General features: G+C 44.5%; 1 protein-coding gene across 8 annotated transcripts in view; it reads right to left on the bottom strand.

Moving 5' to 3' along the window:
• The window catches only part of MYO9B (myosin IXB), a 93,253-nt gene that overhangs the window by 29,645 nt on the left and 45,636 nt on the right, over window positions 1-17,972 (bottom strand). For all 8 annotated transcript variants that reach the window (XM_081943000.1, XM_081943005.1, XM_081942998.1 and 5 more), the window contains 7 exons: window positions 11,379-11,459; window positions 9,937-10,047; window positions 6,593-6,715; window positions 5,068-5,217; window positions 4,799-4,968; window positions 2,972-3,865; window positions 1,016-1,082 (listed from right to left, as the gene is read on the bottom strand). In XM_081943000.1, the coding sequence (XP_081799126.1) occupies window positions 1,016-1,082; window positions 2,972-3,865; window positions 4,799-4,968; window positions 5,068-5,217; window positions 6,593-6,715; window positions 9,937-10,047; window positions 11,379-11,459 (1,596 nt within the window). The remainder of the gene's footprint in view (window positions 1-1,015; window positions 1,083-2,971; window positions 3,866-4,798; window positions 4,969-5,067; window positions 5,218-6,592; window positions 6,716-9,936; window positions 10,048-11,378; window positions 11,460-17,972) is intronic.

Here is a 17,972-nt window from a genome sequence, read left to right as displayed (position 1 = left end):
CCTTCGAGCTATAAATACTGAAGTCTGGGAAGTCTGGGAAATGCATGAAGCTTAAGTTTCATCTAATTAATTCCTTTTTTAAACCCATAGAAATCTGCTTCGAAACACTTTTCTGCCAAAATGAAAGGATATTTTTTTCCTTTCAAAGGCTACACTGCAGTTTTTTTTCAAGATTCTGTTTTGGTAAGTCCTTCTATTATCAAACCCAAAGTATTTGATCAACCCCATGAAGCTGATTTGTCTTTGGGAAGATTTTAAAACTGGCTGGTAGTTTTTGACAACATGCTTTACATAAATTATTATCTGTTATCTATGCCCACTAACCATTTGGTTAATTTTATAGTTCTAACCTCTTTCTATGAGCTTCTCTGGAAACTATCCTAGGGAAACCAGAATATGAATTGATGTACTGATGCTGTCATGTAGGCTACTCAGCCATTTCAGACTCTTTTGGCCCATAAGAATTCTTCAGGAGAGAAGTCACTTTTAAAGTAACACTAATTGGGTGGTTTGAGCTATGGGCATTCTGTAGGAAAAGCCATTTGCTCTCCGACTATATTACGGCACTAAATCACCTTCCAAGTAAGGCTGTTATTGGAAGCCAACATGTACAATCTGATCACTGAATATTCATGTGTTGGAAAACAAAAAAGTTTGTCCTTCTGCCCCAAAATGTTTCAAGTGTGTACTCTAATCTTCTATTTTCCTCTAAAAAACCCCAGAGCGTTTAAGAAAGCTTCTTAAACAGTTCATTTTTAAAAAATGTGCAGTAATGCCCCATAGTCTAGGACCAAAAAATGGTCTTCAGATTTAATACATTGCATCTGTTATCACTGCATGCAAGCACTTCTCCTTAGCAAACTAGGCATGTATTGGTTTCATTAAGATTTTGCTGGTGCTGTTATTTTTTGCTCAAGCTACTGGGAGCTGTTTTCTCTTGCACAATGCTCCTTTGTTGCTGTGGCTGTAGTTACAAGGACCACAAAACAAACAGATCTAGTTCAGCAAGCGGTACCTGGCTTGTGGAGGTGGAAAGAGTGACCTTGGGGATGTCATCCAAGGAAGAAGCATTTTTTTTCTTCCTGTAAGGGGGAAAAAACGGTATTTCAGAATGAAACCACCTGTGCTTTAAAAGGACCCTGTTAGAGGCCAATAACGTTTGAGTTGTGATTCGCCCTGAGTCCCTTCGGGGAGAGGGGGCGGTCTATAAATCTAATAATAAACTTAAATAAACTGTGTGGACAAATTTTGACAGATCTCCTTGGCCACTATTATGCGCTCTTGCTTGTTCATTCAAACTGAAACAATTTCAAGATAGAACTTAAAAGGCAGGCAATGCAAGCTGATGAAAATTGTCCTTTTCAAAGAAAGTCAATACTCATTTGCAGTAATAGCAATAGCTCTTAGACTTATATACCGCTTCTCAGTGCTTTTATAGGATGTATTGCTTGGCTAAGCACCCTACCCTGAAAAAAACAGAAATGCCCCAGGATTATTTGACTGTATTACCTGAGGAATGCTGCTGAATGCCTAATGCCTTCAGTTATGTTTGCAGGAGGGGAATTGTTTCAGCCTGTTCTTAACCCTTTAGCTGTATCAGGATAATACAGTGAGAGTTACCTGCTGAAGGCGGTAGCAAATGGTGCTATCCCTTTAAAAGTTATTTGGGTATTGGTCTCCCTGGAACAACTATGATAAACAGGTGTCCTTTGCATATTAGGCAATCCTCACATGCCTTAATTTCCTCTGCCAATCCCCTGAAATGATGATGGTAGATGCAACTAACTACAGATGGGTGTTTTTTTTTTGTTTTTTTTTTGCATTCTACTTAAGTTTATTTTTAGTACAAAATGCACTACAGTTGTAGATCCATCTAATGGACCCACATTTCCCACCTTCACTGTAATTTAGAAGAGGGAATAAAACAACAAAACTGCAAGCATTTGATTGGTATAATTTCAGCAGCACTTTCTTAAGAAAATATTTTCGATATAAGTCACTTCGAAGATCCTTCTCAGCCAAAAAGCAGAATGGGAATAGCAATAGGACTTAAGACTTATATACTGCTTTACAGTGCTTTTACAGCCGTCTCTAAGCAGTTTTGCAGAGTGAGCTCATTGCCCCCAACAATCTGGGCCCTCATTTTACTGCAATTGGAAGGATGGAAGGCTGAGTCAACCTTGAGCCTGGTGAGATTCGATCTACCAAATTGCAGTCAGCAGAAGTAGCCTGCAGTACTGCACTCTAACCACTGCGCTACTGTGGTTCATGAACTCAAAATCACAGGTGAAAACTTCAGTTCCCCTTTTCTCATTCTTTCTCTTTTATTCTGCATGGTCTCATTTAGATTAATCTTCCAGGGGCAAAGGGAAATGTTTCTTTTTAAAACAGAAGCACTACAGGATGTAGGTAGAGTTGTATAGAAAACCATCAGTGATTGTATAATGAAGCACAGCCTTAGGAAACAGTGGTTTTTGCAGGAAACCTAAGTCAGATTAGTACAGGTAGTCCTCAAGTTACGACTGCAAATGAGCCCAGAATTAATGTCATGAAGCAAGACAGTTGTTAAGTGAATTTTGCCCCATTTTACGACCTTTCTTGCAACAGTTCTTAAGTGAATCACTACAGTTGTTAAATTAGTAATATGATTGTTAAATGAATCTGGCTTCCCTATTGACTTTGCTTGTCGGAAGGTCGCAAAAGGGGATCACACGACCCCGGGATATTGCCATCGCCATAAATACGAGTCAGTGGTCTAATGTCTGAATTTTGATCACGTGACCATGGGGATGCTGCAATGATCATAAGTGTGAAAAATGGTTGTAGGCTCTTCAGTGCCGTTGTAACTTTGAACAGGCACTAAACGGACTGTTGTCAGTCGAGGATTACCTCTACTCAAGATCTAATTTTTCCCAGTTTTTAATTTCTCATCCTTTTTTCAGGATTAAAGATGTAATGCCCAGCGTCTTACTTTAATTGTGCAGAAGAAGAAGGCACGGGCGGGGCGCTCTTCTCTTCCAAAGATTGGCTGACCAGGTTGTTCTGCCCGCTGACCAGCATCCTCTTTCCTTGCCAGCGCTCCCGCTTATCTCGCAGCTTGCCGGGGTCATCCTGGTACCGTTGAATTTGGAGGGAGGTGGGGCTGCCTAAGTCCTTCACAGCCTGCGGCTTCCTTTTGTCAGCGTGGCTCCGGAAGCTCCGGTGAGCCTGCCGATTATTTGGCCAAGTTAGATCCAGCTCTGTGGGCCTCTCAGGGTATGTGAAGCTTTGGCTGGTCCGGATCTTGGGATTCTCCAGTCTTTCCTGTACAATTGCATCCTCTTTTAGCACCCTACTTTCCAGTTTCAGTCCCGGGCTTGGACTGGGAACCAGTGTGCCACTCTCCAAAGGAAGGTGGTGATTGTCAGTCCCTGATGCTCCTTCTTCCTTGACACATTTGGGGAGCGTTTCTGAAGAGGAAACGGCGTCTTCTCCTAAGGGTTGCTCAAGCTTTTGAGCCTCTTCTTCCTCTGCCGTGTTGCGAGGGGGGCTACCTTCCCTGGGAGGGACTTCAGCCCCCCCCTCAAATGCTAAAACAACTTGCTGATTTTGCAGCTTGTTGTGCTCCAATCCTCTTTGTCGGCGGTTCTCCCGTTTTTTCCGGTTGATCTTTTGAGACAGAGGAGGAGACTGGCTTTCGGCGTGGGCATTTTTAGCTCCATCACCATCCTCTGCTGTCAGCCCGGATGTTTTATCCAGCTGCACCTCGACTTCCAGAGCCGTCTGGTCTGAGATGGGTTCCTTTGGCTGGAGCAACTCATGATCTTGCTTTAAAAGTTCCTGTTTTATTTCCTCTTGCTTTTTCTCTGCGATCATTTGCTGAAACCTAAGGGTTTAAAGGGGCAAAAAATAAGCAATTTACCCAGGAATGGTTTCTGTGTGTTTGTGTATATAACTCTGAGTCAGTTTTGACTCCTGGATTAGTCCCTGCAGTTTTCTTGGCAAAATATATAGAAGTGGTTTGCCATTGCCTCCTTCCCAAGGCTGAGATAGAGTGACTAGTCCAAGGTCATCCAGCTGGTGTCAACCCCGAAGCTGACCTGACGGAGGCCATTTTGAGGCTTCAGTGTTGCCAGACCGGAGCTGAGGGATTGGGAGGGGGGGGGAATAGAGATAGCTGGGGTTTTGTAGCCTAAACAAAATACTTTCTCCTGGGAACCAAGGATATTCTCACACCTGGCCAGAGAGAGGAGGAGTGATGTTACCAGGCAACCGGATGGCACCTTGATTGGACCATGTGCTGATTGTTTGGGGAAGGGGAAAAACTTTTACTTTTAATTAGGTGAAAACCGTAGGAACTTTCAGAGTTGGTTTTCATCAGAACTGTGCCAATATGATAGACCCAATAAAACTATTCTTTGAGGAATCCACCTGCCTCGGAGTTTTGCTTGCTATGGGTATATTACTTGGCACCCTGACAGCTGGCTTCGTACTTCGAACTGGGACTACAACCTCGGATTTCCTGGATTGGTGCTTTAACCACTAGACCAAACTGGCATTCTCAAGAATAAAAGTTGCAGAGTCAAAAAAGGAAATGCCAAACTGGATACACAGCATCCTTTTATTACTACCGCTGCCCCCTAACCCCACACGGGATGAAAAGCTAAAATGAAAAATCTGCTCTTTGGCTATGAAGCGTTGGTCTGGCTCTTCTAAAAATGAAATGTTGCGCCTGATGGATTTCTGCTTTAATCTAAGTAGATTCTTCCTATTTTAGGACTTTAGGCTCAAGAGATGTGTAAAACCAGGCCCTGCTCACCTCTTGCGCTGCAGATACCCCCGTACCAGAGCCTGAAGGAGACACACCCTTTTCTTCTGCTGCTGGTATGATTTCCTTTCCCGGTATCCACGCCATACCGATTGGATATAAATAGCAGCATTTTCTTTCTCCAGAGCCCTCCGGACGACACAGTAAGAACGCCAGCATGCCTGCAATGGATAAATGCAGAGGAGGAACAGGCCTTCATGGGAAGGAAAAGGTGTCTCATAAAAATGAGGGAAGATGGCAACCACCACCAGGGCCTGTACCTGCAAGGTAATTGCTGCTTGTCGAGTCCGGAGGAAGCGCCTCCTCTCCAGCACCATTCGCAGCCAGCTCTGGAGGACAATGATCTTCCGGATGACTTCTTTGTGTAGGGTGTCCTGGATCACCTGTCGGGTGGCTTCCTTCATGAATACCTGGAGGGCAGGAAAGACACTGTCAACGTTCTGAGTAATGCACCCATTGAAAGCAGAACTCTGAGGCAGGTATAGGATTCCTCAAAGAACATGTTCATTGGATACATCATATCAGGACAGATGGTGAAAACAAACTCTAAAAGCTGACCGTGGTTTTCTCAAATTAAAAGAGTAAAAATCCCCCCTCCCAGGTGTCACTGGTCACATTGTCCAATGAATATAGTTAGCAGGCTCCTCTCCTCCTTCAGCAGCCACTTGCTAGGATGACCTTGGTTCCCACAGGAAAACTTTTTGTTTTGACCGAGCTATCTAGTTCCTCCCCCCCCCCCCCCTATGCTTCATGGCAACTATGAGGCAGCAGAAGATGGCTTCAGCCAGGTTCGCTTCAGAGTTGACAGACACTTCTGATCATTCAATGGTTTTGAAACTAGCAAATAGCAACAGCAGAGAGCTGTAGAAGCTTCTTGGATGAGAAGCGAAATGTCTTCAAAAAAGAACAAGAAAGTCCAGTTGCCTCTTGAAAAAGCACTTTTGGGATAGCAATAGCACCAACACTTATATACCGCTTCACAGTGCTTTACAGCCCTCTCTAAGCAGTTTACAGAGTCAGCATATTGCCCCCAACAATCTGGGTCCTTATTTTACTGACCTCCGAAGGATGCAAGTCAGGATAGAAGGAATTGAACTCATGGCAGAGAGAGCAGAGTTAGCTTACAATACTGCATTGTAACTACTGCGCCACTACGGCACCATAAACTAGCCTCTCATATTGATTACAACCAGATATTTAAAGAAAGAAATGGATTCCTGATCCAAGGCACATTAACATTGGATAGAGGAAAAGTATAGATAGGAGGAAGAAAAAGAAGCAAAAAAATTGTATTTAGTTTAATTACATACACTTAGTTAAACTCTTAAAAGAGATCTGGACATTTTATGGTCCTCCAGTGATATCTGGCCCTTTGCTGTTCTTGTCCAGCATATATGGATTGTTTTTATTTTGAGGGTGACTGCTATTCCCCCCCCCCACTTTGCACATGTGCCTATTTGCACAGCTGTAGATATTGTACTGTTAGAGAACCAAAACAATTTACAGTCTGCCTAACTCAAGATGCCAAAACAAAACAAGACCAAAACAATTTACATCTGCCTACTCAGATGCTGGCAAAATCCAAAATATACTGGCTTTCCCAACACAATACGTCCTATTTTGAAAATTCAGGAGGAAGAAATGACAATGTTCCCAAACATAGGACACACAAAGAGAGGACTGGTCAATATAAAGAAGGTAAATTCACACAAGATGTTTAGATTTGGCCTTATTCCAAAGGCCATGTTGAATGTATTTTGTTTTCGGTTGTTAATTCAAACATACCTTGGTCTTTCCTATTTGATAGCTGTTAGTGTCCAGATTCAGCTTGTTTAACAGAGCATTAATTTCTTCCTTGGAGGCTTGCGCATTTTTGGGCAGCAACACTTGAAATTGATCAATAAAATCCTACGAAGGTAATGCATAAATAAAAGCAGATTTAGCCAAGAACTCATTATCCTACAATGAATGTGAATGTTTCCTTCCTTCCGATAGACCTTCCTGTGGTCTATCGGGTGCGTTTCAAGGTTTTGATAACTATCTTTAAAGCGCTCCATGGCTTAGGACCTAGTTACTTGCGGGATCGTATTCTGCCCCATACATCCCTGCGACCAATTCGCTCGCACAGAGAGGGGCTCCTCCAGGTGCCGTCCGCTAGACAATGTCGTGGGGCGGCGCCTAGGAGTAGAGCCTTCTCTGTGGCGGGCCCAGCCCTGTGGAATGACCTCCCCCCGGATATTAGGAATACCTCTGACCTCCGCTCCTTCCGTATTAAGCTTAAGACCCACCTATTCCAAGCAGCTGGCCTGGCTCAACTTTGATCTAACCATATCGCTCCTGACGGGTTTTTAACCGGGTATTTTAATTATATTTAATTTCTAGGGGTTTTATATTTTGTATTTTAATTGTTTTTATCAATCGACCTCCTCCTTGTGTATGTCTCAGTGTATGTTTTTGCTTTATGTTTGTTTTGTTTACATATTTATTTCGTATGTTTTGTTGTACGCCGCCCCGAGTCCTTCGGGAGAGGGTGCGGCTAAGAAATAAATATATTATTATTATTATTATTATTATTATTCCTTCCTTCCTTCCTTCCTTCCTTCCTTCCTTCCTTCCTTCCTTCCTTCCTTCCTTCCTTCCTTCCTCCCTCCCTTTCCTTCCCTGCCTTTATTATTTTTGTAAATAATTCAAGATGGCAAATAGCAATGTATCCAACCCATCTTCCTCCTCCTATTTTTTTTTCACCACAACAATCCTCTAAGGATCGAGAGACAGAATGACCAGCTCAAAGTCACCCAACCATCTTTCTTGTCTAACACAGGACTTGAAATGATAGTTTTCCGCTTTCTAGCCTTAACCACTAGACCAGCGACGGCAAACATTTTTTGGCTCGCGTGCCATAGGGGGGGAGCGCAGGGGGGTTGTGCACGGACGTGCTGCACCCATAATGCAATGTGCAACCCCCCCAGTGCGCATGCGCGCATGAGAGGGCCCCTCCCCCATTTTTCCATGTTTTTTCGCCCTCCCCAGGCTCCAGAGGCTTTATAGGAGCCTGGGGAGGGGGAAAGCAGCCTTCCCCGCCCCCCTGGAGGCCCTCTGGAGGCTTCAGGGCCCTTTAGGAGGCTTCCCTGAAGCCTCTGAAGGGCAAAATATGACCCTCTGAGCAAACCGGAAGTGACTTCTGGTTTGCTCGTAGGGTCCTTTTTAGTCTCCCAGAGGCTTCAGGGATGCCTCCTGAAGGTCCCTGAAGCCTCCGGAGGGCTTAAACCGACCCTACGAGCAATCCAGAAGTCTGTTCCTGAATTTCCTGTTTGCCCAAAGGGCTGTTTTTTTGCGTTTCGGAAGCTTCAAGGGGGGGGGTCTTTTCACCCTCCCTAAGCTCCTATAAAGCCTCTGGAGCCTGGGAAGGGTGAAAAATGGCTTTAAAAAAGGCTGAACTCAGCTGGCCAGCATGCTGGCCAGCTGACAGGGCAATGCCTTGCGTGCCCTGACAAATGGCTCTGCGTGCCACCTATGGCACACGTGCCATAGGTTCGCCATCCCGGCACTAGACCGAACAATAAACTGTAGAAGTCCTGTGTTTTTATGGAAGGCCCTTTGGAGTTAAGCTGAAGCTTTATTTCTTGCAACAAATGATCAAATTTCCTAACATACACTTAAGTTACAAAATGTGAGCACTGAGTAGTCATTCCTACATGACCCATCATTTTTTTTCACCAAGCTTCTAGGATATTTTAATATTCTCTTAAATGTGTTATGGTGATTGCATCATAATAGAGACCAACAGAGTAATAAAAGGTACTGTTAATAGGACAAGATGTCCTTCCAAGTTTTAAAACAGTAAAAGAGAAAACAACTTGCTATTGAAAGTGACGGATAAACCTTAAGCAGTGACATCAATAAGTATAGCTAAGTTCAAACTCGGCACTTTCTAATTGCAACCTGAATCGAACAGTTTTAACAATCTTCAAAGAAATGTTAAAAAGCACCCAATCTGAAATGGTCCCTATTACATATTTAATAATCAGCGGGCCATTAAATCAGACTGCCAGATAAAACAAAGGACAATATAGCAAAACATGAATAATTATTTCAACTGTCTCAACTGGACCCTGGCACAAGACCTCTGGATATAGGAAGTTATCTCTCTGCAAGTCCAGATTGAGGTAAACCAATCTGTAACTACACTATTTTTTTTTCACGAGGAGGCATAACGTAGCTGCAAGGATTGACTGGGCTAGATTTATGTCCTTACATGCAAGTGGTAGCGTGAATATACGGAAGCAAAACTCTCTGGTGTTTCAAGTACTTTGAATACAAACAACTCCAGAATTTCCAGGAACAAATCAAAATAGAGATTGGTCTTGTTTTCTGTCCCAAGGATGCTTTTTTCAAGAGGGAACTGGATTTTCTGGGTTTTCTTTGAAGATGTTTCACTTCTCATCCAAGAATCGTCTTCAGGTATGACTGAATGGTGGGGAGTTCCCCACCTCCAGTCAGAGCTGAAGAAGCTTCCCCGATGAGAAGTGAAACATCTTCAACAAAACCCAGAAAGTCCAGTTGCCTCTTGAAAAAAGCACCTTTGGGACAGTCATAACCTGGATGACTGAGAATCTCCATAGACCAGGGGTGTCCAAACTTGGCAACTTTAAGACTTGTGGACTTCAACTCCCAGAATTCTGGGAGTTGAAGTCCACAAGTCTTAAAGTTGCCAAGTTTGGACACCCCTGCCATAGACATTGGTCTTGCTTTCGCTTTCCTTTTTCCTTTCTGAGGCACTGAACCGTGAGCCAGGATAGACACAAGGAGGCGGAAGAGGAGGAATCTAACCCTGGTTTAAGGTAGCATCCTGGTCGTCATCTGATAAATATAACTTTTCATCCTTTAGGTTAAAAAAACCTGAATGTGTTTGGCTCTTAATGTAACTACTTAAAAAGTAAAGGGGGAGGGAGGAAAATAGAGAAAAGATGATGACAAATGATTGAATTTATATTGCGAGGTGACTCCCTCCATAAGGGAAGGACAGATTATTTCTCAAGCACCTAAAGAAAACACTAGGAATTCTGAGGATGGTTTTGATCAATCAAGTGGCTTTTTCTGGACTAAGGAAAGAATGAGTGCAAAAGTACCTGGAAGTTAAATTTAGCACTGTAGCCCGATTGTCGGATTCTCACTGTTTCCAGCATTCCTGTGTATCTCAATTGCTGAAGTACCAGCCGTTCATCAAAGAACAACTCCCTCTGGAAAAAAGAGAGGAAGAAACAGAAGATCAAGAGCAACTTCTATGCAGCTGGCCTTCCCTATTATAAACCAGAAACTCTCTTCTCAGAAATGGAGTTACTATTGTCTGTTGCATATTTTCAAAAGACGAGGACCGTTCTTTATTTGGCTCCTTCAGCCAATAAATATTAAACAAATTGAAGAGGTTTTGATTGATTATGAAGGTGTTTCTGATTAAATTGGTGCCGTACCATAAGACTATCTTTAGCTAATTTTAATTAGGTTGCTATGTAAATTAGGGAGCAATGCCACATTTCTCCAATACTTCTCTCCATGGAATGCTCCTTTTAAGAAAATGAATGCATGCATGAATATTTTCTTTTTCATAAATTCTGCTAAAAATTTATCCACCAAATTGATGAAAAAAGGCACTAAATTAAAACAACGAAAAAGACTGCTTCAATTAATTGCCAAGAAGATTTAAGTAATTTTCTTTCTCCAAATTATACATTTGTTCTAAAAAGTATTCTAAAATAATAATAAAAATGTAAAATTTTCAATGTACATTAAAAAAGACACCAGAAAGCATCAGTTTTGCACAATCTTAAAAGATCTATAAAAGGTTGTAAGAACTGTTTGTACAGGGAAGTACCCTATAAGGATTCAAGCATGTGAGCTAGTGAGCTTTTTAGTTTTTATAGTTAAGAATACAATGTTTACTTTAGTTTTATTTTCTTTTTTTGAAAACTAAACAAATTGAGATTGGTAGAAATTATTTAGAGGCAGCTGGCTAAACAAGAATGTAGGACTCCCGATATCAGTGATGGCTAACCTTTTGGGTGCAGAAACCATGCGCGCAAAGCAGTGCACATACACACACCCATAATGCAATGTGGACATGACACCCCCCCCTGTGCACGTCCCCCTGAGCATGCACACGTACTCCCCCCCCCAGGCATATGCATGCGACCCCCCCCATGCCCTTTTTGGGCTAGCAGACCTCCCTGCAGCCCCCTGGGACTAAAAACAGGCCACGGGGGGAACACGTGACGCGCCCCACTGCGCTCCCACCGTCCGTGTGACCCCCTCCCCCCTCCCGCACATGCACACGTGTCTCCTGCATGCGCGGCAGACCCAAAAATCAGCTGGCTGGCAGGAGGTGCGTGCACATATGCGATGGTGCTGAGCTGGGGTGATGGCTCGCGTGCCCGCAAAGAGGGCTCCACGTTCCACCTGTGTCACGCGTGCCATGGGTTCACCATCATAGCCCTATATATTATCAATTTTAACACAAGACTTTTATGCAAAGATTATGTCTGGCATGACCCAGAACCCAAAAGTGTCCACCTACCTTCTCAGAATTGGAACGGATGCAGCGGATAAAGAAGGGCTCAGCTTTCCCCAAAGTTTCTAGAAGCTTGTTCAAAGAAGTCTGCAATGAGTCACACAATAGGAATTTATTAGCTAAGCTTAGGGAAAGCACCATCTCTAGGCCATCTATCTTTCCAAGCTGTATTATACTTTCCATCTATTTCCAAACGAATAAGAGGTATTAGAAATACTATCATATGGCAGTAAGGTTATGTTGCACTGTGCATTACAAAACATTGTACAACATACTTCGCTTTGTTAAGCAATGGGTTCCATTATCTGGACATGTATAATTCAGGGAAACATAAAACTAACCAAACAAGCTGGGTTAACACAACATTGTAATCTACCAAGATGACAAAATGACATCAAATGAAATGAACGATACTTTTACTACACTGTGCAAGTGCTGATATTCAGGCAAGCATTTAGACTGCAAATGCTTCACGCAATCACCTTACAATTACATTGGACAAAAACAGCTCACAAAATTGACAAGTGAGGATACTAGAATAGAATAACAGAGTTGGAAGAGACCTTGGAGGTCTTCTAGTCCAACCCCCTGCTCAGGCAGGAAACCCTACACCACTTCAGTCAAGTGGTTATCCAACATCTTCTTAAAAACTTCCAGAGTTGGAGCATGCACAACTTCTGGAGGCAATTTCTGTTCCACTGATTAATTGTTCTAACTGTCAGGAAATTTCTCCTCAGTTCTAAATTGCTTCTCTCCTTGATTAGTTTCCACCCATTGCTTCTTGTTCTATTCTCAGGTGCTTTAGAGAACAGTTTGACTCCCTCTTCTTTATGGCAACCCCTGAGATATTGGAAGACTGCTATCATGTCTCCCATAGTCCTTCATAGTCCAATAGTCCATTAAACTAGACATATCCATTTCCTGCAACTGTTCTTCTACAAACAATATATCAGTATGCTTCTGATATATCAGCCTAATAACTCAGGCCTTAAGAACCTTATGAGGGCAAGTGGCATTGAGGGCATCCTGCTCTCAGGGGGAAAGCCCTTTCACAAGGCATAGAGGTTTGCTTTCTTGGTTTTCCACGATAGTTTCAGAACCTTCACCAAACAACATATTCAATTCAATTCATTTAACATATTCAACGCTTTCTCATATTCTTAAATTTAGTGTATGAGAAAGATGAAGGAAAACTTAATACTATCGGTAGAAATAAAGCATGTCCACAGGATGTTTAAGGAATAAGCAAACTTATACAAACTGAAATACAGTAGAGCACATTAAATAAGGTCTTATATAGAGAGATATTCAAAAAAGGACATATTGAAGTACGTGCTGTGCCAAAAAAAAAATCTTTACTGTTGTCACTTTGTTCTAAACTCTAAACATGATTATCAGCAGATGAATATTGAAATCAGGTGGACTATGAAACAGAAGACAGAGAAATGCAGTTGAGTCAGGTACAGAGGGTGGAACAATTTATTATTTATGTTGAATGTATGGATTAAATTTAGAAAATTAAAAAGAGTATAGGTAAAGGTTCTCCCACACATATGTGCTAGTCGTTCCCCACTCTACGGGGCAGTGCTCATCTCTGTTTCAAAGCCAAAGAGCCAGCGCTGTCCGAAGAGGTCTCGGTAGTCATATGGCGGGCATGACTAAATGCTGAAGGCACATGGATCGCTGTTACCTTCCTACCAAAGGTGGCTCCTATTTTTCTACTTGCATTTTTACATGCTTTCAAACTGCTAGGTTGGCAGAAGCTGGGACAAGTAACGGCAGCTCACTCGGTTATGTGGCGCTAGGGATTCGAACCACCAAACTGCCGACCTTTCTGATCGACAAGCTCAGGGTCTTAGCCACTGAGCCACCATGTCCCTTAAAAAAAGAGTATAGATTGCCAATAAAATACGGCCAGAAAACAAATAAATAACACTAAGACAATGAAAGGAAGAGGTTCAGCATGTTTAATGAAAAAGCACTGTAAAATGAAATGAAATGGGAAAAACTCCAGTATTCTAAAGTGAAAAAGATTCAAACTAAGCAAATTATGAATATAAACATGGAAAGAGAGAGAATTGTATCGGACAATGAAAACGTTGTATAATGATTCATCAGTATACTGTCTGTATCAAGCAAGAAAGGACAAAAGAAGGTATCCCCATCAAGTATTTAAAAAATAAAGGAACAAGAAAAGGAAATTGAAAAAAAACCTCAATTTTGGAAGTCATTTTTTCTTTTTAGCTTCCTGATTGCCACATATTTTAGCCTGGGAAATTGGAAGGGTTTTTTTGTTGGAGCGGTAGAAACTTAGCCATAACAATATCCCTTACAAGGACATTTTCCCGCACCTGGATGGGAGTGACTGGGGATTGTCCCCAGTTGACTCTGATGATGGATTGGACCATTGGATGGACTTGTGGGTATGGAACAGGGTTTAGTCAGTGGAACAGCTTTTGCCCCCGGAAGTTGTGAATGCCCCAACACTGGAAATCTTTAAGATGATATTGGATAGCCATTTGTTTGAAACGGTATAAGGTTTCCTGCCTAGGCAGGGGGTTGGACTAGAAGGCCTCCAAGGTCCCTTCCAACTCTGCTATTGTATTGTAGTGAAAGCCGACTTAGAGGTGGCTCCCATTCTTTGGAATACCTACCACTAGTGATATGGACAAACAAGTGAAAAGTCATTCAATTTGAGCTTGCATTTGTTTCAGTATTCTATTTGTTTCCATATGGCATCTTTAATTCCATTGTCACCCACCCAGTCTTTTAAGGTGGAGTAGAATTGAATATTGAGAAGGATATAATCGAAAGATTTCCAAGTAAAATTGTCAACAAGAACATGACTTTCACCTCTAAAATCCCACCATCCCTTTGCCTGAAGAAGAAAAACCTTAAAAGAATCATCCTTGTGATCTGAACAAAACGACCGTTGACTTACCTGAACAGTCCTTCTATGTGCGCTGCGAGGGGAATCCAAGAATGGGTTAACTTTGTCCATTAGCCTAGAGACTGAGTTATGTAAATTGATGGCCACGCCTCCTCTGACTGGGCTAGTTCAGTTTTGCATGAAGGTTCAGCCGGTTTGAGAGATGCAAAAAGTAGCACAGAAGTCAAAGTCAAGTCAGGTAAGTAATCTGAGACAGGTAAGTCCAGGCCCAGAACAGCCAAAGCCGAAGGAGGGTTTGGATTCCCCTCGAAGCGCACATAGAAGGACCATTCAGGTAAGTCAACGGTCATTCTCCTGTGTGCTGCTTGGGGAATCCAAGCATAGGACATGTCAAAGCAATAAACTTTAGGGGCAGGAGCAAGGCTGGTCTGGTGTCGTAGCCGAAGAAACTATCCTTTGCAGCACGCGTCGTCCAAAGGATGCTTCAGCCGAGGCATAAATGTCCACTTTGTAATGGCGGATAAAGGGTGATGGTGATGACCAGGTCGCTGCCCTGCATATGTCCTCTACCGAGGCCTGCATTGCCCAGGCTGCCGTCGTGGCAACACTCCTGGTGGAATGGGGAATGATGCGACTGGGAACTGGTCGGGACTGACAGTCATAGGTGAGGGCAATACACACGGCCGATAGTATGAGGCGATGCCTTTTGCCCTATGGTGGCTGGTTGGAAAGACACGAAAAGGGCCTCCGTCCTTCTGAACAACACAGTGCGCCGCACATAGCGGCGAAGTGAACAACGGACGTTGAGGTAATGCCAACGCCGTTCCCGGGGATGAGATTGATGTGGGCAGAAATCTGGGAGAATGATTTCCTGCGACCTGTGGAACCACGAGTTGACCTTCGGCAGGAACGTTGGGTCCAAACGTAAGACGACTCTGTTCGGATGGAAGATGTAGAGGTCGTCTCGGATGGAGAGCGCTGCCAACTCGGACACACATCTAGCCGATGTGATGGCTACTAAAAAGATAGTCTTAAGAGTCAGTAATCTGAGACAGATGGTCCAAATAGGCTCAAATGGAGCAGCTGTGAGGGCCTTGAGTACCAGGGAAAGGTCCCAGGTGGGGTAACGATGGACCATGGGTGGGCTAAGGTTCGATGCACCTTTCAGGAAGGCTCGCACCCTGGGTGTTGTGACAGAGAGTGGCCCCGCCCACCACCAATCACGGTAGATAAAGCTGCAATTTGGCGGCAGAGGGTGTTAGGTGTTAACCCCTTGTCCATGCCCATCTGTAGGAAGTCTAATACCTGTGGTATGGTTGCCTTGGTTGGGTCTGCATCTGTAGCTTGACACCATCTGCAGAAGGCGCGCCAGGTGGCTTCGTAGATACGGGTCATCAACGGGCGGCGAGCCGCCTGAATCGTGGAGATGACCCTGTCAGAGAAATGCTGTTGACTCAGGATCGCCCGCTCACGTGCCACACGGCTAATTGTTGTAGCTGTGGGTTCAGATGAATGAGAGCTCCTTGTGAGAGGAATATCCGATCATCCAGGATCCTCCATGGGCACGAGATTGATAGATGGATGAGGTCGGCATACCAGGGACGTCTCGGCCACATCAGTTTGACCAGTAGTACCTCCGCCCGTTCTGCTAGGACATTCCGGATGGCCAGCGGTACAATTGGTAGGGGCGGGAAGGCATAAAGGAGGCCCGCTGGCCAAGGACTGTGAAGAGCGTCAGTGCCTTCCCCCCCTGGAACCTGAAACCTGGTGTAGAATCGCGGCAGGTGTGTGTTGTCGGGTTGAGCGAACAAATCCACCTGCGGTTGACTGAAGCGGTGGGAGAGCTCTTGGAACAGGACTGGGTGTAACCGCCACTCTGCCTGATCCACCATGGCTCTGCTCAACCAATCCGCTTGGACGTTTGTGGTACCCGATATATGCTCCACTCAGATTGACAACAGATGGTTCTCCGCCCAGTGGTGTAGAGATTCGGAGCACATGCCCTCCTGGCGGTTGACATGCACCTTGGAGGCCACATTGTCAGTGAGTATCAACACATGGTTGGATGTCACCAGGTCTCGAAACTCGTTGAGGGCTAGACGGATAGCTCGTAGCTCCAGCCAATTGATGCTGTTCCACAGCTCCCGGGAGGTCCAATGACCCTGTGTCACTTGATCCAAGGCCTGGGCTCCCCACCCGAATTGGCTCGCATCTATTGTAACTATGATCCTCTCCGATTCCTTGAAGGGGCATCTCTTGAGGATGCAGGATGACATCCACCAACAGAGCGACAGGGACACCTTAGTCGGTAAACGAGTCCTGGTCTAAGAATGACTGGTATGGGCCCTCTGAAAAGGGAGGAGAAACCACTGGAGTGGTCGCACGTGGAACCTCACCCAAGGGACAATGTCTATGCAAGATATCATCTTCCCTAGAAGTTGGGACAGTATTGCAAGGGAAGGTGACCTCTGATTGGACACTTGACTCACCAGGGACTGCAGACTTCATTGCCTCTCCCGAGAGAGGGACATAACACAAGTTTCTGAATTGATGACAGTCCCGAGATGTAGAAGAGACGTGGTCGGGTGCAGATGGCTCTTTGGGAAGTTCAGTACAAAGCCATGATCTTGTATGGTGTCGATCGTCAGCTGCAGGTTATGACAAGCTTGGTCCCGGGAAGGCGATAAGACCAAGATGTCATCTAGATAACAACTGACCCTTACGGGAACTGACCTCAGCGAGGCTGTGATCACTGCTAGTAATTTGATGAAGGTTCGCGGGGCCGATGATAGGCCAAATGGCAGGGCGCGGCACTGGAAATGATGCCTTGCGAACTGGAAGCGCAGGAACCTTCGATGGGCCGGATGTATCGGCACATGCAGGTATGCCTCCTTGATGTTGATGGAGGTAAGCAGATCGCCTTGGCGAATGCTCGCTAGAATGCTTTTGAGCGATTGCATTTTGAATTTTTGGTACTTGAGTTAGAAATTGAGCTGTTTCAAGTCCAGGATGGCCCGCCATCCTCCCGAGTTCTTGGGAACTAGGAAAAGTATGGAGTAAAATCCTAGACCCTCCTGCCCTCATAGCACCTGCTCTATGGCGTTGATGGAAATGAGCTGCTGAATTTCTGTTTCCATCAGGCGTCTTTCCGCCTGGCACCTGGGAACTGGGCATCTGATGAAACGTCTTGGGGGGATGGCCAAGAATTCTAGAGTGAGGGCCATCCTCACGGTCTGAAGAGCCCAGGCATCCGAGGTTGTGGCTCCCCTCTGCAGGAAGTCCAAAATCTGCAGAATGGACCTGAGTGGGTCAACAGTCTGGTTGGAACACCACAGAGCAAATGTACGCCACCTGGCGTCATAAATGCGGCTAGTAGAGCTTCTGCGTGATGTCTGAATGGTAGCAATGACGTTGAGGGAGATGTTATCGGCTGTTAAGGCTTGCCGCTCAATCGCCATGCGATTAATTGCAGCCACTGAGGGTCAGGATGACAAACTGACCCTTGGTGTAGAGACAGGAGAGACTGTGGGATGTGCCATGGGGTGGAGATTGACAGAGTCACTAAGTCAGCATACCAAGGCCGGCGTGGCCAATTTGGCGCTAGCAACAACAGTTCTGCCTCCTGCTCCAGCATTTTTTTGAATTACCCTCTGAATGAGGGGAAGGGGAGGAAGTGAGTACAGGAGACCCCTGGGCCACTGGCATCTGAG

The sequence above is a fragment of the Natrix helvetica genome, assembly GCF_964273705.1.
Source record: "Natrix helvetica genome assembly, chromosome: 1".
NCBI lineage: Eukaryota > Metazoa > Chordata > Lepidosauria > Squamata > Natricidae > Natrix > Natrix helvetica.
Note: the sequence above shows the minus strand (reverse complement) of the source record. Positions and strands in the feature narration are given on the sequence as shown.